Below are 25,453 nucleotides of genomic sequence, written 5' to 3'. Positions count from 1 at the left end.
TAAGCAGCCGTTGTTAGAGGCTCCAGTGCTGAAGAGAAGAATTTTTATTCTGACTTAAGTTTGTGCTTCATTCTTACTATTAATTTCCTGCTGCTATCCCCATACTCAGATCACAATGGGTGAGTTCCTAAGAGCTATCTGTCAGGACAGCTCTTTCTATCCACTGTGCAGACATTTTATTCCCTTTTTCAGATGGCCACAATTCCAGGAAATGCTCAGCACAAAGAGGACAATTCCAGCAGAGCTCAGCTATCAGTTAGATGCTAAGCCAGGTAATGACATTTAAAGACAAGACTTAAAACACTGTAGGGTAGGAATAAGCCTCCAGAGTAATCTGACATTTTAAAGTTCCTTAACAGAAAACAAACTCATGAAAAGTTCGTTTTGAATACAGGACTGAGCTCATGAAGCAAATTACAGCTTGTAAAGCTCCAATGTGTTGCAAGTTATGTCACAAAAAAATCAAAACAAGAGACAAAATGTCAGTAATAAGTAGATCAAAGGAAGTTACTGGTGTGAATTCAAAGCTAAAATGAACTAAAAAAAACAATCATAGCAGCTGTGTTTCCCCAAGTATTTCTGAAGGTTGTTTGTAAAGCCAAATAATTAATGACCAGAATTCAAGCAGCCAATTTCCATCTCTTGTGATAAAGCGCTTAAGCAGATACTTAAGTTCCCTGACTTTACCTCAGACTCGGCCATATGCAAATTGGATGATATTAAGTCTTATTAAGAAAGAAAGTTATTACCACATTAGTGTTAGATGAAACCTAATGTGTTAAGAGGGATACTCTGGGAAAAGAATTCTGATTTGACATTCCTTTTAAATATGATCATAACTTCCTTCAGAGGATAGACTTTTATACAAGATCATAATATAAGCTATAATTAATTAAGATCTATTTATATACTGTATGATACATAAACACTGATCTTCATTTTGGATCAGTGAAGAGAGAAAAGAGATGAACAGTTTGCCGCTATAACAGAAAAACTCATTCTAGAGTATCCAAATGACTAGGACCTACAGCAGTAGAAGGTTAGTGTTTTGCTTTGAGAAAAACTCATATTTCCTGCATAGACAACATTCACTACATGTATGCAAAACCTAAAGAATTAATCTTTAACAGCTGAATTATATGTGAACTAGTAGCAAACAGCTATGGTAGTACTGCTGCTAAAAATGAATTAATAAAATGATACTCTGATTAATTCAGTAACTAAATGCATGAAAAATAGAACAGTGGGAAACATAGGAGAAAATTCAGATAACCGCAGGTGCGTTCCTACCAGACTAGCTTGCTTTAGATATTGTTGGATTTCAGTGGCTGAATACAAAATTGTATTGATATTCCTTACAAAATGCATGCATATGTCCAATTATTCATTATCTCTCATACCAAACTTGGGTTTCTGAAGTAGGAGCAATGAATGTAAAATACGTTTTCCCCTCTCTCAGTACAAAACTACTACTGGACAAAACAGAAAACTATCATTAGACATGCAATAAATGTGCAGTGGTTTCTTTGTAACTTCACGATTAACAACCAGCAGAAAAAAATACAAATAAGAAATAAGAAAAAAAATGACATCTGCCATTACCATCTATGCTGAGTCTGTCACCGATGCAACACACAGTAACCAGCCAGAGATGCAACTGGATTACAAATCTCAGCATAAGCAAAAGATGGCACTGGAAATGAAAGCAATGCCGTAGGCAATGTAACTTCTTTCCAAGTCAGCTAAGTCTCACTAACACTGACACTCACAAGGCCTGTATACTTAGTACAGAACTGTCCATCTGGTCATTCCTCGCAGTTGAAATTCCAACAAATATCAAACACAGATGCTACATATCAACTCCAGAAATGTAGCTTCAGTGTTGAACTATGCCTCAGTGTTTGTCTACTGTGTTAGGCTGATTCTATGAATTTATGCTGAATTTATGTGAGATGAAGTAGTTGCTCCATTATTTTGAGTACCACTGTTGGCCCACGGCATCCTTTTTTCTCTTACATGAACTTGGATTAAACAGTGCTTCCTCTCATTCTTACTTTTTAATTTTTTTGCTTAGTTTGATTGACAAAATTTGAAGTAAAAATCCTCCAGAAATTTTAGAAAGAAAACCAGTCTTGGAATAGTCTAATCATGGCATTTTTCTATAATGTGACAAATAAATGGCATAAGGGGAAACTGAATTAGTTCTGTCTGGTAATGCTTCCACCATTTTGAAGGTGTCATTAGCAGGAAAGATGTGGAAAATGTGTTCATGTTTTTAATCTATGACTGAACCAACAAATTTGTGATGGCCAATGAAGATGGTTCATCAAATCTTTATCAAGGGTTCTGCAATTACAACTCGTTTTTATTACTTAGTTTATATCCACCAGAATTCAAGTATAAAGTGCAAGAATCCTTGAGGCTATTTGCTTTTAAGACCAAAGAACTACTGGAAAATTCCAAGCATATCTGCCCTAACTAGACTAGAACACACAGGGAATATATTGTTTGGCCAAACACAGTGCGACTGTCTGTCAGAACACCTCACGTCTCTTCCCCTGCAAAGTCTCATCTTTCACATCCAATGCTGAGAAAATTCCCATTTTTTTTTTCTTTGAATGCTGTTGCTTGTTCACCACAGTTCATATAGCATCCCCAAAGTTACAGACAAAGTTTATATCACCAGGCTCTCTCTCACTTTTTGTTTTCTTTCTTTTGTTTTTCCTGCTGTTCGCAATAACTACAGAATAACAGAATAAAATACACATTGTCAGAAGGGAGTTTTCAGCAGGTTTGTATTTACCTTCTGCTTGAACTGGATTAGATATTCTTTCATGCAAGAAGGCGAAGGGTAAAATAAAAATTCTCATTTGTGTGCTTAAGAGAATATGCGCTAAATAAAACCATTTCTGTGAAATATTACTGTGCTTTTTTACTGCTTTTTTTTTTTCTTACAGAAAAATTCAGATAAGTTTGGTTTTGCACAAATGCAGTAAGACTGTCACCACAGACAACAGTTCTGCTTTGCACATCTCAGATGCCATTAAACCACAAAATGCCAGTAAGATGCTTCAGACCAGTGTATGAGAGACTATTCAACAAAACAAGTAATTTAAGTTATGGAGAGACCATCTGGCAACTGGAGCACTATGCTGCACCTATGTTAAAAAATTTTACTAATAAAATTTGCCTCTTACTATTATATCACCTTAAGGCAGATGGAATCTACTGAAATATCACAAACTGCTCCCAGCTGTGGGAGGACAGACAGAAAAATCAAGACATGAACCAAGTTATCCTGCAATTTCTCAGCTAAAAAAACAACAACATGCAGATGGTTTTATGTGTGACAGAGAATCCAAGTGATATTGCAGACTATTTTGAATTCTTCAAAGCAAGGTCAAATGCTACATCTAAAAATTATCAATAGCAGATTTCCTCCAGTATGGATATTAACCTAGCTCTCCAGCTTGGTATTAATTCATACATCCCAAACTGCTCCTCTTGCATGTTGGCTTCATTCACCATCTCTCTCACTTACCCCAGTCTGCACTCCTTTTTGCTGGCTGGAGGCTCTGGAAATTTATTTATAAGTATGAAATCATAGCATAATTTATCTTTAAAAAAGCAATACTAATGCTAGTTGGTGCATAACTCCTGTCTTCAGAAGAACAATGTTAAAGAGACTGATAGCTGATGTGAAAGTCTGTCAGACTCAATTAAAATAGGAATTTAAAAAATGACATAAAAAAGAACAAATCACTGTAGAAAGTTAACTGGATAAGTTATCTGTGGAAATTGGTACTCCACAGCATCACATTTTCATGAGGGAACAAAAACTTCCAGTTTGTACACTACACGGTCGTGCAGGGGCAGGCTGCCACATTCACTGGTGTTGGTTTGGATATGCAACTCGGGTGTACTGGACTTCTGCTTTCTGAATATTCCAGGTTCATTCTGTATGCATCATGCCAGCATTTTGATACATGTGTTGTAGCTCTGAAATAATATTCTGTTTCTGCTGTTTGGGAATCATGAACCACTCTGCCAAATCCTGTAGTTCTACATCAAGGAAATTTTTAAATGAAAAAGGAAGACATCAATTGAAATCCAGATGCACAGTTGCCTAGAAGGAGAGGCCACTGGGATGCATAAGCACAATGCCACACAGCTTTTTCAAAGAGTAATCTGATAGCAAAAAAGGTGATTTGTAGTGGGAACAACACATGAGTATGAACATGCTTTACTGAAGTAGCTATGCCAGTAATAATTTGCTGGAAGAAACACTTCTGGTAAAATTTTGCAACGTAGATGTGCTGTACATGGTTTGTGAATTGTTTTCACCTTGATATTACAAAGATTACATCCCTGCCAAAAATACAACAGATGCTTCAGTGAAATGCAAAGAAGTTTCAAGCTGGTTGACTACAATGATATTTTGTTTTGGTTTTAAATTCTGGCAAAAAACAGCATTATTACTTTTCTCCATATCATTTTTGTATTGATTCAAAATAGGCACTAGCAGTCTTTGGAACTGTAAGGCTTTTCCTCCTTTCATATTAATTTGGATATTATCTTCTGTTCAATAAACTTACTATTTCAATAATTTATATATAATTTCAATAATATATATATATATATAAGCATACAAAAAAAGAGCTCGTTCACAGACTACTGCATGAAAATGAGATGCAATTCACAACCCAAATATTTAGCAGAGGTAGCCTGCATCAAACTGCAAAAATTAACTTACAGCAATAATGTAGATAAGAACTATTAAGGATACAGGAATCACTGTATTCCAAATACAAATGGATATTCTTTTCACTTGTCTTAGACAATTAATGGCACTATATGAGTAAATGGAAATATATATCCCTCTCATGCTTTAAAAGAAAAAAGCAGTGTGATCTGTTAGAGAATTCCTCATATCACAGATTCCATGCTGAACAAGAGCTGACAGCGTACCCAGATGGTCAAGAGGGCCAATGGCATCCTGGAGCAGGGAGGTGATCATCCCCCTGTGCTCAGCACTGGTGAGGCTGCACCTTGAGTACTGTGTTCAGTTTGAGGCCACTCACTACAAAAAAAAATACACGGAGACCCTGGAACGTGTCCAGAAAAGCGCAATGAAACTGGTGAGAGGTCTGGAGCACAAGTCTTACGAGGAGCGGCTGAAGGAACTGGGATTGTTCAGTCTGGAGAAGAGGAGGCTCAGGGCAGACCTTACTGCACTCTACAACTTCCTGAAGTGAGGTTGTGATGAGGAGGGGTTTGGTCTCTTCTCCCAGGCAACAAACAGGACCTGAGAAAATGGCCTCAAGTTGTTCCAGAGAAGGTTTAGGTTAGACATAAGGAAGAACTTTTTCTCTCAGAGAGTGGTCAGACACTGGAATGGCTGCCCAGGGAGATGGTGGAGTTGCTGTCCCTGGCAGTGTTAAAGAGGAGTCTGAATGAGGAGCTATGAGATATGATTTAGTGGCTTGCGGTAGCAATGGTGATGGGAGGACGGTTGGACTACATGATCTTGCAGGTCGTTTCCAACCTTGCAATTCTATGATTCTATTATTTTCTTGGTTAAAATGTGGATTTCATTCACCAAGCAAACAAAAATTTAGTGTTTCCTATTCCATTTGCTTCAAGAAAAGAATCTGTCTGCCATATTTTTGGAAGTGCTTATTTAGAAAAGAAAAAAAACAAATGGAACTGCTACAGTGTATTACACACACAAAAGGTATTTCCTCTACAAATTAAAATATTGTTCATTATTGCTATTTTATGTAAAGTCTATAAGTTAATTGCATTACAGTAGTTAGTTCTACTTTACGCAGCTCTATAATCAAAGTGCAGAATAATTAGGATCACTAATAATTTTCTCAAGAGTCACCTGTCAGCACCCATAACTCATTATAAAAACAATTATGTCACTTGTGGCATATCTTTCAATATTTTGGTGTCTGCCAAAGTAAAAATCAATAAAAGGTTATTGCTATTCCAAGTCTGTTATCAGGTAAGCAGCTCCAGAGGCACTCCCTGTTAGGGAACTGCCATGAAAGCTTTCAGAACTGCGTAATCCTGGAACATGATTAGAGTATTCCAGTGAGCATATTTCATAACACCCAAGTATTTTCCGACTTATCATTAATACCTACAGTTAAATATATAGTGGAGTTAAATAGTTACTGTGGAACACTGATGTAGAGTGCTGAATAACGCTAAAAAAGCTTGTTGGAAGTTAGCACATATTTCTATGAGGATGTGTTTGACAACAATTGTGTCTCAACCGACTTCTGGTGTGTTCATTCCCTGCCATTCAGGCAAACATTCCTCCACTTTAATACTCAATATACGCATTACAAAACACTCTTCAGATTTCAACATTTGTAAATCCCACTTAAGATGTCACTACAACATGCTACTACTGCAATTAAAGTCTTGGTTCTTCACCACAATGAAACGTTAGTAACTATTTTGCCAGAGCTGCTCATCTGCCTACATGTTATATTTCCATATTGCTGACCTTTGAGAGTTTATTTTTGTGTTGCCAAAAGAAATGTTTCAACAGCAGCTACATTTCCAAAAGAAGTAGTTTCAAATAAACAAAGAAATCTGTTGGTTAGGTCTAAATAGGTTTATAGGCAGTTTGAGTGCAAGTGAATGAATTCATGAGGAGACTTCATTTACAGACACGTATCTTTGCAGAAATCAGGGCCTGTTGAGTGGACACAGTGAAGAAAAAGCACTGTAGAGCAAGGAGTAGTTTTGTTTGTACGAATAAATAACAAAGAGGCAGTGCTATAATGGAGCAATGAGAGATGAGTCAAAATACATTAAATTTGGGAATAACCCCTCTGTAGACCAATCTCCAGAACCAATCCTCAGGACTGCAAATCCCTTCCTCCCGTGTAAGAACACTGACATCATAAAATCACGTGTGTGCAGGTGAAGATGCCCAGAGCCTTCTTTACAGTCAAAACTGACAGTAACAAACTTGCTACTTCCCACCATCAACACTCAATGCCTCGCATTCATGCCAATGACAAGCATAATGTGAACTATGACAAATAAAACCAAATCACATAAAATGAAGCAGACACAAATGCTCTTTTGATCATTCAGATTAACCAGTACTACAGTACAGAACATTCAGAAGGTGAATCTCAATGAAAAATCCTCCAACACTTTTTACTGCAAAACGAGTATTTACATGAAAACATCACTAGGTCATCTTCCAAAACTGTCTATATTCACAAACCATAATTTATCTCTGAGAAAGATGGAAATGAGATCACTCAATTTCCTTTACCTTTGCAATGTTCTCATGCAGTTTGAAGGAGGGATCCAGCTCTTCAGTTCTCGTCGCGTGCATTGGAAAAAGAGCTTCAGAGAGAAAGCTAGAATTCTGTGAGAAAGAAATCAGAAAACGTTTAGCATTCAACATCCATTTCTCCCTCCTAATGCTTACTGGATTTTGTTCAGAGTTTCACAACTCTTCCAACTGTTCTTAAGTTTAGGTAACTAATAGCATTTATTTTACTCATCCAATCAACTGATTCAAAGTCCCTGAAAGACGCAAATCCCCCCTAAATTTTATGACTATTTCTGCAACTGCAGTTGTCTTTGTAATCATGCTTCCTAAACCAACAAAGAATTTTGCCTAGAGGGAAAAAAAACAAACCATCTAACTTGAATGAGGCAGGATTTAGTCTTCAGAGGAAATATAAACACAGTAACCAAAGAACACACTTTTATCTTCTGTGAACATCCTACCTCTGTGTACAGTAATATCATCTACCTACCATGGTCAGTTCCCCACAATTATATCCCCTAGGTTAACCACTCTTTAATATTATTTCTACAAGATGCTTGCCTCTTCTCATATAGTAAGAAAGAAAGAAAGCAGGTTGCATATTTGCTGACATCAGGAAATGATAAATTGATATCCAGGTGTGGACTGGAAAAAGCAAAAACATACCAAATAAAAGTGTAGGTCTCAAATGTACACAGGTGCCTAAATTGAGATTTATAAATCTAATTGATCCATGTTTGTGAACTTGGTATAACAGTTTAGAAACAAAACTAGAAAGAAAAATATTTTTGTACACCCTCATAGCTCTTGCAAAACACATTCTAAAATTACGCTTACTTTTGCTAAGTGCTTGAGATACGGGGAACCTTTAGTCATGGCTATAGCAGCTAGGAAACCAGTGTCTATGTAATCTCCGCATTGGACCATATGCTCCATTTATTTGATAAGCATATTTTCAATGCACTTACCAACAGCAACGAGTCTAGTACAAAAACACAGAAACTACAGCCAAAGTTACTTGAGCAACAAGCAGAAGGATATATCAGTGCATGGCTATCATGTCATTCTAAAACTTTTAACTACAGGCAGTTCTAAGAAATATATACTCTTCAAAATGAACTCAGAGCTTTGACATAAAAGTACTCAGATACTTAAATACTTAGACACAAGAATACTTAGAATATTCTGTTTCATTTACATGTTTTCTGAAGAGGACTAAAAGGTCACCTCAAGAAAGCTCTGTGCCAAGTTGTGGTTAGCTCAAGACCACTCAATTCAATATCATAATGTTATGCATCTCCTATCAGAAGGCCTTTCGTGGTTTTGATTTGTCAGAACACAAATGTAGCATTATCCTGTTTAACTAGAATATTCCAAGGTCCTTTATTAGATTTTGCATTTAGTGTGCAACCTGTGCAATACAGAATATCATAATAGCTTAGCAGATGTATACAATTGGGAATGCAAAAAGACTGCAAGACTCTCATTAACGTACTTCTTTTATATGTCTTCACATCTGGGCTCTATGGAAATAATCTCTGTCAGACAGCCCTGACAGAATTTCCCAGGGAAGTATCAGCTTCCATATTCAGTTTCAGATTAAGTTAGCTCTGCCCTTGATCTCAGATTTGCAAGCATCTTTTAGTGATGCTTTTTTTTTCTGCGCAGGGACAATGCTAAGAATACGAGAAAATACATTCATTAAGAAAGGTTACATAGCAAAACCATGTGACTTGTGAAAGGACTATATTTTTCAAGATTTGTAGAATAGAATAGAATATTGCTCAGGTTGGAAAAGACCTCAAAGATCATCAAATCCAACTGCAAACTAACCATATTACCCTAACTGGTTCTGAAGCTTGACCAAATCAAACAAGGGTTCTGCAAGTCTGCAAGTAATTTTTATGTTCTGTGAGTATATATATAAAATAGTAATAGAAGTAATAAGTTGACAGCATCCCTGGATTGGAAATAACTAAATCAATCATTATTACATCTCTGCAAAAATCATTTTGGAAAACATCTGTAGTCTTTTCAGATTGAATTCCAAATAAAATTCAGAGACATTCTTGGTTCTGTATTCAAGATGAACAATTTTTCTGGCTTATTTTTCTCCAGATTGTTTGGCAGTATTGCCAAGGTTCTGAAAGCAAATCTTTTTCAAATACAGGCTTCTCATATCTACAAGGCTGCCATTTCTTCAGTTTCCCTCCCTTGATATATACTGGTCCTTCAAAAGCTTTTATCCTTACACTCCAAAAATACCTCACTGTCAATACAAACAAGTAGGGAACATATGACCAAAGTATGTTACTCATGTACCCGTGGGGGATACAAGGGTGGTATCTGATACACATCCACTTAAACAGAATTGTATTGTACACATGCAATATACCACGTGATAGACTCCAAGAGCTAGTTTGGGGCACTACACTGGCACAGCACTGTTGGCCATCTGTCCAACTAGCATGAGACATAAATACACTACGATCACATCAGCAATGCAGTATGTCAGTATGCTGCAGTCAAAGCTACTCAGTTTAGGCTAGTTCCCTACACATGCTCGAATCCAACTCTAGCACTACTACTTACAGCCTACTTAGACATTGGAATAGTCTCACAGACATGTTCAGGAAAGCTCAGAGACAGGTAGGTCTCAAAAGTACTAGTTACACTCTTGGTAATTTTTCTAGTTAATTTTTTTCTACAGGTTAACATCTATATGGTGAATCTTACATCAGTATTTCCATGCATTTGTAGAGAATTATTTCTGGTCATAAGCTTCCACCATTATGTTACAAAATTAATAAAAGTATATAATTAGCCCTCATTCATAAAAATTTTTGCATTCAGTTGTGCATCTAGGTGTTATATAACTGTCACAGAAATATCAGCATAATAAGGGAAGTCATCTCCCCTTCAGAAGGAAGATCTCAGAGAGCCGATGTGTAAAGTCACTCATTATAAAGACAAAATACATCAAGATTATTTCATTACATCTATTCATCTGTTTTAAGCTTGTGCACTAGTTTACAGAGCCGTGTCATTCGACTGAAAGGAGGTTGAGGAAGATTCTCTTTCTGCTACAGTGGTGCTAATCCTGTTCATCATCATTTGCATAATGGTAATTAATACCCTACAAAAAGTTACATTATTTATATTCTTAGGTATCTTACTGACTGCTATATGAGATGCATATCTATCTGCATCTAGACAAATGTTCTTTCTTTGGAATCTAAAAGAGGAGGACCAGATGCACGTACTGCAGGGGAACATTTTATCTGCTTTTATTCCCCCGTACCCCAGACACACACCTGAAGAGTACAGGTTAGAATTTTCTAGTAGTGCTATGTTTTTACCACATCCAGTAGTGAGAGACAAAAACACTGAAAGTATATATTCATACCCATCTTCTCAATTTAGGTGCCTTCACAAAGCATCTAATTTAGATGGGATGAACTCAAGCATCTGTATCTTTCAAAGACTGAATGATTTGATGCTCATAACCATGCCGCTCCTTCCAGAAACCATGCACAAGACAAGAATTTTCCCTTCACTTGGGAGTTTTATCCATTTACCAACATGTTCAGTGCTCTCCTTCCCTACATGTGAATATCTTCTCCTTGTCTGCTGTTACCAAGAAAGGAATCCTCAGGATTCCAGTGCACCGTCAATTCAAGAAAAGCACAAGGGTGAAATTCACAGCAGCTCCTAAAGTTTATCAGTGTCTCTGATGGCTATTCTTGTTTAGCTATCACGCACACTAATCACACTAATAATTTATTCATTATATTAAGCGCAATTATTCCTTTGATTTTTTACAAATAGGAAGGGATACTTAATAAAAAATGACTGATTATCTACAGTGTCATCACCAATAAGTAGAAAGACTAATAAAGTGACTTCCAAGTGACCAGCAGTTCTCTGTAATGAAAAGAACAGTACTTTACTCACATTTATCAATTTTTAAAATAAATACCTACATATGCTTGCCTGCACAGTCTCACTTTCCTACAACTTTTGTCGCAGCATTTAGGGCAAGCTTTAATTGGAGTGGCGTCATCCACGTAATTTAATTACTACCAAATTTTCAAACCTCATGTAAAAAACTACCCTACTTTTATTCTGCAGGACAAACAGTTTATGCAAACACACTCTTTTAAGAGTATTACCACAAGCCTGTAAAATGGCAGCACAAATTGGAAGCACATGACGCCCATAACTACCAGAGACAAAGGAGAAACTGCCCATATTCCTCTTTGGTGACATGACATCATTGATTATCAACATCTACCATAAATCATCTATCAAAGCTTTTCCACCCTCAAGCAGAGTTACAGAAACAAGAAGCAACCATGCTGAAAATGATGCAGAACACCAGTTACTGTATGACTGATAGAAACAGATTCAAAACATTTGCTGTGCAAAGTCACACAGCAATGAAAACGAAACAATTAACTTCTAGACATTTTAAAAATATTTCACAGAATCACAGAATTGTAGGGGTTGGAAGGGACCTCCAGAGATCATCGAGTCCAACCCCCCTGCCAAAGCAGGTTCCTTACACCAGGTCGCACAGGTAGGCATCCAGGCAGGTCTTGAACATCTCCAGAGAAGGAGACTCCACCACCTCCCTGGGCAGCCTGTTCCAGTGCTCCGTCACCTCACTGTAAAGAAGTTCTTGCGCATGTTTGTGCGGAACTTCCTATGCTCCAGTTTCTGGCCATTTCCCCTTGTCCTGTCTCCACTCACCACTGAAAAGAGTCCAGCCTCGCCATTCTGCCCCCCACACCTTAGGTATTTATAGACCTGGATCAGGTCTTTATTTCTTTATTTCTTTATTAACTGCTTAGATACAACATATTTAATGGAAAGAGGAAAAATTATCAGAACTAGCTATGTTCTTCATCATTTAGAGGAAAGCCTATTTTGATGTTCAACTGAATTTGGTTTCATTACTTAACATTCTTGGAAAGGAAAAGAGCTAAAGTCTTTTTCTGTTACCAGTATTTTACCTAAACTACCATTTTTCCAGACTATTATGTTTCCTGAGCACAGACAGACAGACATACATGACTTTGACTGTGACTTGGAGACCAATCAAGAGAACCACTGTCAACATCTAGATAAAATTTTGTTCCTTGAAGATGTAGCAAAGCTCATTTTGTGAATACACAGAATTTAAAGTACTATGTAAAGTTTCTCCCTTGCCACTAATGGGGACTCTCATTATTTATTCAGTTCACAGGCCTGTCTTCCACGCGTTATGAAATCTACTGGAACTTTTGAAAGTTTTACCATTTTTTGTTCGTGAAGCAGGAGGTCTTTCTCCTTTTGCACAATTTAAATAGAAAGAAATACTAGGTCATAAGTATTTGCATTTTACAGGCAAGTGGCGTGATTGAACCCCAAGCAAACTGGAGCTCTGATGTGGATCAGTCTTGCTCTATTCCTGGAAGCAAATAGAGAAACTTCATTTTTGTTCAAAGCTAGGTTTCCTGAGGACAGAATTCAGAGTAAGAGCCTTTGTAAAAAAAAAAAAAAAAAAAAAAAAAAAAAAGTTTTGTAAATAACATTTGTCTCTTGTTTCTCTACACAGGATGTTGTTATTTTTAGTTTCTTCCTATGACAACAGGCTGAGAGAGCTGAGGCTGTTCACCCTGGAGAAGAGAAGTCTATGGGGAAACCAGACAGTGGCACTCTGGTATAGAAAGTGAGCCTATCAGAATGAAGAAAAAACATACTCTTCAGCAGAGTCTGTCTTTAAGTAGTCTGCTGTGATAGGTCAAGAAGAATTGGTTAGAAATTAAAAGAGGGGAGATTTAGATAGGGTTAAGGAAGATTATTTTTGCAGCACAATCCCTGCTTGTAACTCCAAGATAACAATTTCTTTTTTCCAATTGTCTTCTCCAGATTGTGACTATTCCTTTTGCTTGTCTGATCAGTCCCTTCTGCAATGAAAGGTTTGGAAATTCCTTTGATTTTTATTACTGTATTTCTTTCACACTAGTCCTCTCCTTCATGTGCAGTATCTACGCTCTGGAGAACTCTCCTCTGGAAGCCACCTAGCAATTAACCCTCCTTACAAAGACTCTGCATAACCCTGTGGAGCCCACAGCAGCTGGGCAAGGTCAGCAGGAAGCCTTTACTACTACCTCATTTTAACTGCTGCCTTTTAAAGGAACACAAAACAAACAAGCAAAGACGAGCAAGAAATCAAGGCACATTTTAGCACCATGCCAGACCATTGTGAGACACTCTAAAATTTGGGCAGTCCAATTCACCCAACTGAAACTTTTCTCTTGGCTATTTGCCAACATTGCAAATTGTTCTGTAGGTACACAGAACAATCCACATCAACAACGTTTTCTCTTCTGATTTTAAGCTATACTTTTCTAATGCAGTAGGTAGACAGGAGAGTAGCAATAATTCTTGGATTCCCAGTATAAAACTTCTGGTTTCACTCTTCAGAAGAGAAATGAATGAGTGTAACAGCCATTTAGAAACTAGCTTCCAAAAATCCCATTTGCCTCATATTCCTTTTAGAATGATCAGTTAACCTCATCTTTTCAGTACTCATTTAATGAAACATTCTGTGAAATTAGAAAGACATTGATGTTCTACTTTTCAAATAATGGGTCACTTCTGATTAAACTTCGATTGAACATTCAACTTTCAATCTCAAAACAAATTGCCTCCTTCTCTTTTTAATTTGAACCCGATTTCTTGCTGCCCTCAGGTCTCCTGACAGTAATTAATTGATTAATGAATTGATTAAACGTGGCTCTAAAAATGCAGAAAGAAAAGTCTAAAAACTCCAAACTTGGCTTGCTCTTGCTAATATACGATGGACGTTTGCATTAAAATTCAGTCCTGATTTATTAGACCACTATTCCTAACTTATCTTATCTGCCCTCTACCAATAAATCGAATAGCACACTTCACCTTCTAAAGGCTCTAAATTTGCCACTCCATATGTAGTTTCCTTTATCATACATCCAATTCATTTATCAACTTTCACCCAAACCATTTAAAATCATGAATAAAAATCCAGGACTTCTGGTATTTTAAAGTAAACCAGAATCTATACTTAAACTTATTGTATAGTTCTTTTTTGCTGCCATTGAAAATAAAATATATAAGACAAAAGTAAGGGAAATAGTTATGTTGTAAATACAAGAAGTTTTGCTTACTAGACTAGAACAATGCTGCATCTACAATAACAATACAATAACAATATTCCTGTTTTCTTGATTGTTACTTATATCATTATATATCATATAATATAACTGATACTTATATCATTAGACTTAATATCCCTTTCTGATGAATAATCCATAAATCTCTGCAGATTTGTGTTGTTTTGTTTTGGTTTATTTGTTTCTGAAAGTAAATTGCAGTGTTTGTGCAGTGTAAACAACCAGCGGAGCTTTCTTGATTCAGCTCAGTTTGGAAAAACTTTATCAGTTTGTCTTGTCAATATTTGTCAATATTGTAAACACTTAGGACAGCTTCGCCCATCTCCGCTACACAACATTTCCAATTCAGTACAGCACAGAAGTAAGAGACATTTAGGAAGGAACAACAAAAGGAAAGCAGTGAGGAAAAAAAAATCTGGAGGAGAATTTAGAAGTATAAAGCCTCTGCTGCATCAGGACTGAGAATATAATCTGTTGCCTGTTCCCATTTACATGCTGGATCTTTTCCACTAGCTATTAACCTGTTTCACTTTCTGTAATGCAACAGCACAAAGAGCAGAAGTGCAGCAGCCTGAGGGGGACACACAAACATGCAATGTCTAGACAATAAAACAGAAAGGAAGCAGTGCTTACCTTCAAAACCACACTGGGAAACAAGTCTACTTGGGTTGCTGAATTCACCTGCAGAGCCACCACTATCAAGTTATGCCAGTCTAAAGCTATTACCCACAGAGGACTACAGGTGTATGAGGAGGTGTCTATAGCTGTAATTCATTGACACAGCAAAAAATTTGTCATAGTATGAAGGAGAAAACCACGTTAGAAAGATAAAGAGAAAGCAGAAAGCAATAAGCAAAACAAAAATACCTTAAAATCTGCACTGCAGGCTCTCACTAATTCCTTCTTCCATTTTACCCTAAGTCAAGCAATTGGCATACGGTACCTTGGCAGCAAATATACAATTCTGTTATTTGTGAAACAGGTGTTTCACCTTAGATAGGCTAAAACACCATCTCTTCTCTGTTTTCTTCTTCCTTTTTTTATTTTTTTTTCCCCTGGCAAGACAGAAGAGATTGAACTAGGGTTTTATTGGAACAAGTAATGGAGAAGTGCATCTCATAGATTAACATACGGTTTTCTTCAGCCATCTGGAAAACTTTTTTTTTTTTTTAATGAGAAGGCAAAACATAATTAATCACATTTTAAATAGACTTAGTGAAATAGTGGATCATGTCACAAAGAACATACCAAAGCCAAAGTCTGATTCTCAAATACGTGGTTTAAACCAAACTGATGAAACAACACCAGGCATTAAGGTGTGGCATACAGGATTTCAACTAATAAATCTGCAAGTATGTCACAAAAGGGAGTGCGTGCCTCTCCATCTTACTAACAGACTGGCTTCTCCCTGTCTTGCAAATGCTCTTAACATCGAATTAAACATTCACCCATAAAATCCATGAATGATTAAGATTTAAAAGCTGTCTTTCACTGGCTAAACAAAACTAAATATTTAAAATATGTATGCTGTTTAATTTCGTAAAGTAAACTTTTCTGGTTGCCACAAATTACTCTGTGTCAAAAATCTCCAAGTGAGAATGAACCAATTCTGCAAAAATGGACATGGCTGATGCAGTTGCTGACAAAGAGCTTTTCTTTAATAATAGCCCTATTTCAGTTGACTAAAGAACTTTCAGTAAAGAAAGAAGACCAACTTAATTTTCTTTTTTCTCATTCTGGTAAAAATATGCACTGACCTTGCGATGTCACCAGATGCTGGACAAAATAAGCAAGGCCTGCCAAACCAGACTGCACAGAAAACAGAAGCAGCAGACTTTCAATCACTGCTGCACAATTTACTTTATTATTCAAATCACTTGAAGCCAGAAAAAACCTCAAGCCAACAGTCATCAGACAGCAAAAGAATATAAGCACTTTCCTTTCATCTCCTTTAACATAATGTTTTCTTCCCTGCATTTGTAAGTGAATTGAAATAATCACTGTAAAGCTATAAGACTGCAGCATGAAAAAGTAGCTTTTAAGATGTTGGATACTTGCATAGCTTTATTCCTTTCTCAAATCTTCCCTGGCTGCTTCAGAAGCAAAATCAGTAATGTAAATAGGAAGAAACAGCAGAAATCTAGAACCTCATGAAAGATCTCCCCCAACAGGAAGATCAGTTCCTCTGTAGGTATAATGAAAAATAAAACCATTGTGCTAAGGAAGCAACACAGACTTCAAATCAGAGCTTGCTTGCATCCATCAATGAAAATACCAGTTAACTTTAATAACCTATCAGTGACTCAAATAACAGTTCAAGGTTGTATGACAGTCCAGTGATCTACTTTTTTGTTTTCAAGTTATTAAAAAAAACAACTGGGTTGCCAGTAGAAAAGTACTCCCGATACTCTGCAAAGAGACGTCCAGCTGATCTATTGAATTTATCACTCAGAACAATGGCAAAATGTTATGCTGAAAGGAACACATTTCTCCAGGGAAGATAGATAACTTGGTGCCTTTCATCCATAGATAACACGTTCTCAGTAGCTAGATGCTCCAGTAAGTTATCAAACAGAAGCAATTATTGATGTCTAAATAAATTTCTCACATGTTTTCCCATATCCCATTGACCCTGCTAAAATCCAGGCTGTTTTTCTTCCACTGACTTTCAACAGTCCTCAGTCAGTTCCAGGAGAATGAAGAGCCTGTAACAGAATATGTAAGGGCAAGGTTTACAGCAACAAACCTGTATTCATGCTGTGCAAACGTTAAAGATGTTGCACACTTTTGTTTCTGTACAGAAGGTTTATGCAAAGATATTTTCCCCTCTCCTGGATGCACTTAGAATGTCTGGGCTATCAAAGCACTAAGATTTGTGAGTCTAAAGATACAGTTGGAGCAAAGTAATGCATCCGAATGATGAGGATGTCCCCAGTTTCATTAGAATTGGTGGAATAACATAGGTTCTATTTGATGCCATTAAATAGCTAAACATTCTTTTTTTTTTTTTTTAATAAAACAGTTTGTGCAACCAATTGAATGTCGAATGTATTTTGTCATGTGAAGCGCAGAGTCATTAACCTTAATTTCAGCACCTCACTACCAAATCTGACAGCGTTTGCATGCAAGTGAAGAGATGGACTGTTGTAAAAATGCACAACTTGAGGACTAAGCTGAATAAACTCTATGTGTATCAAGAAAATGAAGAGCACTCCTACAAAGACAGATGGGAAAAAGGAGAAATGTACTAGTCAGAATAAATACGGTATAAATAACTAGGGGCATGGCTATTATAAAGACAACATAACTCATGAGTGAGAAGGGCAAGCAGCCATGGCTCAGATGTACCTTCAATAGCAGTCCCTGGATGACGTCCTGAGGACAGGTTAGACTACGTTTTATTAGACACTGAAGTTTGTACATAAAGAAAACTAAAAACTCTCTTCACCTTGATACATTCAATTGCTTATCCCTGTTGACCTTGAAGTTCTACTGCAAACTTCATAAAATCTCCCACAACTAAATGCAGCAGCAAACTGCACTGACAGTTCTAAAAATCAAAATCCTGAGTTCCTAAGCAACCTGCCATTCTGAGGCTGGTAAACATTTGTCCTTTGCAAATCTTTGTTAAATCTTAAAAGATTTAACTTACAGGAAGGAGGAAGGAATGGGAAAATGAGGAGGGAAGTTACGTGCTTGTAATTTTAGCTGGAAAGGCTCCCAGATATGTAAAATTTCTGGTAGTCTAGACAAAAAAGAGGAAGCCTGCTTCTACTTAGGCAGGAAAGCCAGTGGACACGTCACTGAAATAGAAGGGCAAAACAACTGGCACTAATTCTCTTCTGAGGACATTCAAGGATAAGCTACAGAACTAAGCTAAGGCTAAAAAAAAATAAATAAAATATGGTGCTTTTGTATATACTCTGCTCTGATCTCTCCAAGAAAACGATGCTGTGATGCATGTAACTGAAGTTCTTGATACATATACTTGGATATGTTAGATTAATTGGTGCTGTGTAACTCAGCACAGAAGGATATAAATGTTAACAGTGAAAAGATGGCAAAAAAAATTTCCAGAAGAGCCTGGTCAGCTGTAGATCATCAAGTCCGTAATCTTGAGATATCAAAATTCTTTCCTGTCTGGAAAATGTCTTGAGGACATGCCAGAAGCAAAGGAGAGAATTATCTGGTTATGGAGTAACAGTAAGATTAATGGTGTGATACATAATGCTGAGATAACTGCATTAAGAATATAGAGATCAGAAACTTTGGATCATAAAAATTGACTTTAAGCACTGCAGCTGTTTGACCATTGAACCACACTAACAATACAAAAATGGCTCTCAGTAAAGGATATCACGGATCAGACAAATCATTTTTGCTTTAGATACAGGCAGGCAGATACAAGTGCATGTGAGTGCAGTTAGATCTCTTGCTTTGCTCAGAGATTGCAAGGTTAAAAAAATCTCTGTTATACATACATGTATTTATACTTATAAATACTGCATAACAAGAACCTTTTAGGACAGAATTGGTAGAGTAACTCTTATCAGGGTTTATCTGTTTAACATGAAATGCATGCTACTTCTGCTCAGGTAAGTTCCAGCTAAGCTGGCGTAGCTGGAAGACAGAAGTTGTGTCCATCACTGGGGATTATTCATCCTTCTCACAGATTTGCAGGTTTTTTTTTCTTCAGTCCTGTTGATATATAAAGTTCAATCTGCATCAGATACACAGGCAGAGAGCTGTTCTTTCAAAGGAACAGTAGCATGTGATAAATTCCAGCAGTCAGAGAAATGGCGGTAGCTCACTGATGGGCAGAAATGAGCTTTATTTTCACTGTTGTGTGAAACTGAAGAAATAAAGTGCTACAGGTTATAATGGTAATGGATGTAGGTATTCACCTGGAAATAGTCAGTGGCCATCAACTACTCTACACAATTAACTATGACGGAATGATAGATAATGCAGTTGCAAATTTTAAAGTAAAAATAATTCTGAATGCTTCCTACAAATTTTATTCACATTAAACTGAACTTACTGAGGCCAATTTTAAGCACAGCTAAATTAATTATTGTAAGTATAGTGTCAAGGTCATAACTGTAATTGATTCAGAAGATCAGTGATTCAATAATGACAACGAACAGAACAACCTAGTTACCAGGTGGTATTTGTGGTATGCTGCCATTCTTGCCTATCCAGATGACTGGAGAAAGTCCTGAACCTTTACAGACTGCCACCACTCTGTGCCACCTGAATTCTGTTAATTTGTATGCTCAGTTCAAAACTTCATTTGACACACACACACACAAGAAATGAAAACACTAGAGGACAACACAGCACATATTAAATAGAGCTCCTAATTATTGGCACCAAAACCCCCCACTTTATAGACGTTCAGTATTGCTCCCATGCACAACAGACAGGTGTAAAAACCAGTTTCCAGCTCATTCTTTTAGAACACACACCACAGTTGAGCACGCCATCCTGCCTCAGCCCTCCCTGTACACTAACACATGAAAGAGATAAAAGCAGCATGAAACATGGGAGTTATTCCTCAGTAAACTAGACCGTAAGTTCTCTCCATCAAGGACAACTCCTCTGTTTCTTTTGTGATAACAAAGAAATCTTGCAGAGCTTTTGATTTGTTTTGAAATAAGTGCGTGATATATCAGCCTGAGCATGTAAATACTGAAATGAAGAAACTGCAGGAAGTTACGCCGAAGAGTGATAAAGAGAAAAGAGGGCAGCAGTGGGGGCAGCAGGAGGAAGTGGAAATTGATGGTAAAAGCACAATCAAGAAGCCATATTCATTGAAGAGTTAAGATTTAGTGGCCTTTGTTTTACACCAGTGTGGGCAAAAATCACTTTTAAGGTCTCTAATGAAAGCTGAAAGTTACCTTCAAAAAGTTATGCATATTTCAACAGAAATAAAAATCATTATGCATTCTCTCTAAAGGGAATACAATCTAAAACTGTCAAAATTCTAAACTCTTCTACATATATTACATACAAATGCCTTCTATAGAGAAACCTCTTTTCATTTTTCTTCTAAATTAGCTTAGTGGTCCATGGTATTGCACTATCTTGGTCTAGTCTGCGAATAATGTGACAGGTAATTTTTATAGTTCATGCCTGTACTTAAGTTCGACTGAAGATACGGAAAACAACTTTTATGGTGTAGGTGTAAAAGTAAATGTTCTGTAAGCCCTGCAAATCCAAACTTGGACAGCTATCATAAAATATTTCATGCTAAATATGTGTCCATCAGTAAATAGCAAAAAAAATTCCAAACCCACAAAACAGAAGGTAGGGGATTTTAAATATGTTTTTTGTTGTTGTTTTAGGTTTGGGGTTTTTCAGTTTTCCTTTGTGCACTAACGTGTTTTCTCAAAACAAAATGCTAATGCTAACATTCATGCAATCTGCCACATTATTGCAGAAGGGATTTAAGATTCTTTGTTATCAAACAGAAATCATTATGAAATGGAATGTACTGAGAAAGATGAATACTATGCAGATAACACAGAAAACCATCTAGCTCTAATTAAAAAAATTGGATGCCTCATGAAACTGTAGTCTACAATGCCACAGAAATGGGACAGAAACAGTCAATTTACATCATGAAAAAGAGCTCAAAATAGCTCCATCAAAACAGAAGAAAAGCTCCAGTGTCAGCTTATATTTGCAAACGACCAGAAGGGTTTCAAAATGCTGAGCAGTCTGGTGCTTCATTTCCAATGCTCAGGAAACAATCAAATCTCTAACTGAAACCACAGCAAATCCAGATTATATTTCTCTTGTACCCAAACGTTAGGCAGCCACAGTACTCAGTCTCTATGATTTACATACGTTCTTGTACTTGAGCAAGAACGATATAAACTGCTAAGAAAGACATAATAAAAATGAATTCTGTTATGCAAACTTGAAAAATAGGAAGGTAAGGAAAAAGCTAAACTAGAAAAAAAAGTTGAACTTTCCAAGTGGAAGTGCAGAAGTTTGGTGGAATCCACGTGGATGAAATGTGACTCCAGAGAGAGAAGTAATGTTCTATATGATCACTTAGATGGAAATTAATCATTAGTCTGAAAAGCATGACTCTCCAGAGTAAGAGGATCAGAAAAAGGTGACCAGCATTCCTCCTCTGGAACCCAGAACATGGCCCTTGCACAGAGGTAAAACCCATGTGTGTCTGAGTTTAGGAGAGGACGGCTTTCTTCAGCAATCGAAGACAATTCCTGGAAATGGTGTTATATCTTCTTCCATCTGAGAAATTCTTCCAAGCTTACCTCTTACTGGCAGATCAAAATGTTGTGTATTTTCTACTAATAAATAAGTGAATTCAATTTCACTTGGTGCATTTTCCATATGAGTGTACTTAAAATGTACTTTACTAGCCTACAGATCTGACCGTAGGCATTTGCCATGCAGATTTAATCTCCCTGAGGCTCTACTTCAACTTCTTAGGTAATTTCAAGCAAGTTTTTTTACTTACTCTTCTGGTCTGAACATTTCCTCTTGCAGCTTTTATTTCCCCTTATTTACACCTCAGGTTCCTACCAATGAAAAGCTTTTACAACCTCCCCTCCAAGGACTGGCATTACACTTGCTGTGTAAGAACTGCCTTGCAAACGCTGACTTATAACTACTGCTTTGTAGACAGACTACCAAGCACAGATCTCAAACCACTTTTCTTTAAACCAAAGTTTTTTTCTACACATAGAATAGTGCTTATACAAACAGTGTCTTTTCTAAGTGACATTGCATGCTATCTGACAGGTGGGTAAAGTAAACAACTACCTTATATTCCAAAATAAAAGAGCTTCCTGAGTAGGTCACAGCAGTGAGAGGGATAGTAGAAAAAAGCAACCTAGTCTAGAAAAACACATCAAATCATTCACTTTCTGAAATCTGTCTTCCTGAGCAAAAATCTTTGCAATAAAGCATACAAACCTGAGGCACTGCTTAGAAAGTGGAATGGCTTGGAAGTCAACAATTAAAAATCATTAAAAATCACTCCCCATACCTCAACAGACCATTTTACCTGCACAAGAGAACTTCATTAATTTAGTTTTAATTAACTTTATTAATTCAGCTGTAAACCCAGCATAGTTTCTCTCTGCCTTACAAAAGTAGCATCCCCTCTTGACACAAGAAACAGAATCCTCAGCTTATCCCCAAATGCCTTGTCTGGTAGAACATAACAAACCACATGAGGCACTGAGCCCATGTTTTGATGCACTGGTAATAATCACTACAATGAATAACAAATAAAAAGCAAGGAATCCAAATTTAAACTTCACTTTTCTGAAAAAAATCCATCCTCTTGCCAGCAGAAAGTTTCAACTTTCGCTAAGCAGATTTACTTCTCACATAAAATAGATTTCATGATGTCAGTGCATCCTGTGGTCTGAGAAGTACATCAACTTCAAAACTGAAGTAATGTACAACTGGTTTAATTCTAGGAAATGAATTTGCAAAGAGGACAAAAGCTGCATGTTGAAAGAGAATCAAATTCTGTTTGTCTAAACAAATATCAAAACTTTTTTTTTTTTTTTTTTACAAGTTTAATTGTATTGCTGAATCATTTTCAGAGAAAAAATGGACAGCTGCAAAGTTAACTGAATGTGAAAAACTACTTTTTCCTTTTAGCCAAAGGAACCTTCAGCAATCGTGTTGGAAATGTTGCTGGGAAAGAATCATTATTTTGATATACACATGTCTGCAAATTCTTTCTCATGCTCTATAGATCCTGTATGAGCAGATCTGGAATGAAAACTATGCGGAACAGCTGCTAAGTGACAACAGAAATGTGCTGCAGATGACAAGCCTGTCACAAACACTGCACTCATAGAGCTTCTGCCTTCACGTTTACAATAAAGACTTTGCATTGTGTTTAACCTGAAATGGAATACTTTTTGCCTAATAGGTGCAGTGGTATTCAGAAACAAAAAACACTGTTTATTTATATCAATTCTTGACTTCATCTACTTTAATTTACATATCTTCATGATAATGCTTCAACATTTGGCATATTTCTGCTTTGTTTTGCATTTGTGAAATAGAAGCATATTAGCATATAGTGTCAGGAAGTGCTGCAGTTCTACTGACTCCCAGTTTTGTTTGTGAATTTTGGAACATGTGTACAGTGTAAGAACAAAAAAGAGAGGAATACAAAGTCTGTACATTCTACTTTTACAATAAAGCACACACCCTTTTTCACAACTACAGTTTTTCAAAACAACTAATGCCAACTGACCAGGTCGGGGTAAGTTTGAGTTGTCCAGGAGCAAATATAACCTACAGAAGTGATGCCTAAGGAAGGACAAAGCTTCCAAGCAGATTATGCTTGTTTAATTCCAAGCTGGTCTGCAAATAAAAGAACATGAAGACTCCAATCAAGTGCAATCAAGATCTTTAGAACCAATACATACACTAGAGAGGCATATTTGGCCCACAGAATGAAGATGCATATAAAAATAACTTTGAAGGCTGTCTCACCCTACTTTGCAGAAATAGAAATACACATCACAACTTATTTCCTCCATGTTGGGTTAGATCATAAGTAACCTATAATACCATGAGTAATATAAAGGTTGTTAACACACTGTCCTGCAATCCTTTTTTCCTGCTTTTTCTTTGTTCTAAACACTTCCCTGGTTGTTCGAATGTTGTAGTCCTATAAAACCAGAAGCTTTGAAGTTCTGTGGTGATCTGTTGCAGATCAAAAAACCTGTACCATTATAACTTTCAGGAACACATCGGGCACGTGAGCATACAACTGAGAAAACCTTATTCTAGCTTTCTGCTATTTGCAGTTTGTTTATTTTTATTTGTAACTACCTCTGATGTGTTGATATCCTCATAAGAAAACTGCATTGCAGGTACTCCAAGATGGTTGATGAAGTAATCGGAATCTCCCTGTGTCTGCACAGAACTCACATTAGATGCTGGACATTTCATCTTTTCCACACAGTTGATGCTCTGACTCTGAAAAACAAACACAAATCAAAGCTCCACCTATTTATTTTCAACCAGACACCTAACAATTCATATCAGCATACCATTTACACACTATTTTGCTCAAAGCATGTCAAAAACAGGCTGGAACTTACAACAGGGCAGACAGGTATTAGCTGATTCATACTTTGGGCAAGGTGATCCTTGTGGTCTTTTCCAACCTTACCTGGTAGTGTGTCTACAAATCTTTCACCATCTACTGATGATATGATGCACTGTTTAGAACAGGGAATAAAGAGTAAACTACAAGATGCCTGAGACTTTCAAAGGACAGTGAAAGTCACATCTAAGTGAAATGGTGGGAGAGGAAGAAGAATCTTTCAGTAGGCATGTGAAATTTTCCAAATAGGGCAGGAGATTAGAGACATCTTTTGAAAGCATGCCCAGAGATCTTTAATGGCTGCATTCTTTTTTCAGTTGTGGAGCTCAGAATGTTTTGCATTCATCAAACAAATACAACATTTCCCAATATAATGAATTTGAAGATAACGAATAATAACATCACACAATTAATAAAAAAAAATCCATCAGTGAAATGTTAAAGTTGGGGAAAGTAGGGGCAAAGTACTGAGTTGATGCAAGAACAACAGCCCATCACACAGTATGCCATATATTCTACATACAATAATAAATCAAAGTACACAAGAATTGTCATTTGAAGGACTTTGGTTTTCTGGGGATGGGGAAGACTGAGCATTCCTCATTAGATGAAGTGAAAAGACCAAAAAAAAAAAAACCAAAAAGGAGCTGAACAAAAAGAATGGATCATGGAGGCTAGAAGATCACAATAACATGAAGTGTATTGAGACACTGAAAGAATCAGCAACGCAAGTAATTGCTTCCACTTCTCCCTTTCTTATTATTCATTAATAATTCAGCATAAGAAAAGATATTAAGGAATCATTTAGTGGAATAAGATGCAAAA

At 36.8% G+C, this 25,453-nt stretch overlaps 1 protein-coding gene across 2 annotated transcripts in view; it reads right to left on the bottom strand.

Annotated features, from left to right (window-relative positions):
• Nucleotides 1-25,453, bottom strand: part of NAALADL2 (N-acetylated alpha-linked acidic dipeptidase like 2) — a 292,368-nt gene that overhangs the window by 43,116 nt on the left and 223,799 nt on the right. For both annotated transcript variants that reach the window (XM_048954430.1, XM_048954429.1), the window contains exons 10-11: nucleotides 24,352-24,498; nucleotides 7,307-7,402 (exon numbers count right to left, since the gene is read on the bottom strand). In XM_048954430.1, coding sequence (XP_048810387.1) covers nucleotides 7,307-7,402; nucleotides 24,352-24,498 — 243 coding nt within the window. The remainder of the gene's footprint in view (nucleotides 1-7,306; nucleotides 7,403-24,351; nucleotides 24,499-25,453) is intronic.

This window comes from Lagopus muta, chromosome 9 (genome assembly GCF_023343835.1).
Source record: "Lagopus muta isolate bLagMut1 chromosome 9, bLagMut1 primary, whole genome shotgun sequence".
NCBI lineage: Eukaryota > Metazoa > Chordata > Aves > Galliformes > Phasianidae > Lagopus > Lagopus muta.
Note: the sequence above shows the minus strand (reverse complement) of the source record. Positions and strands in the feature narration are given on the sequence as shown.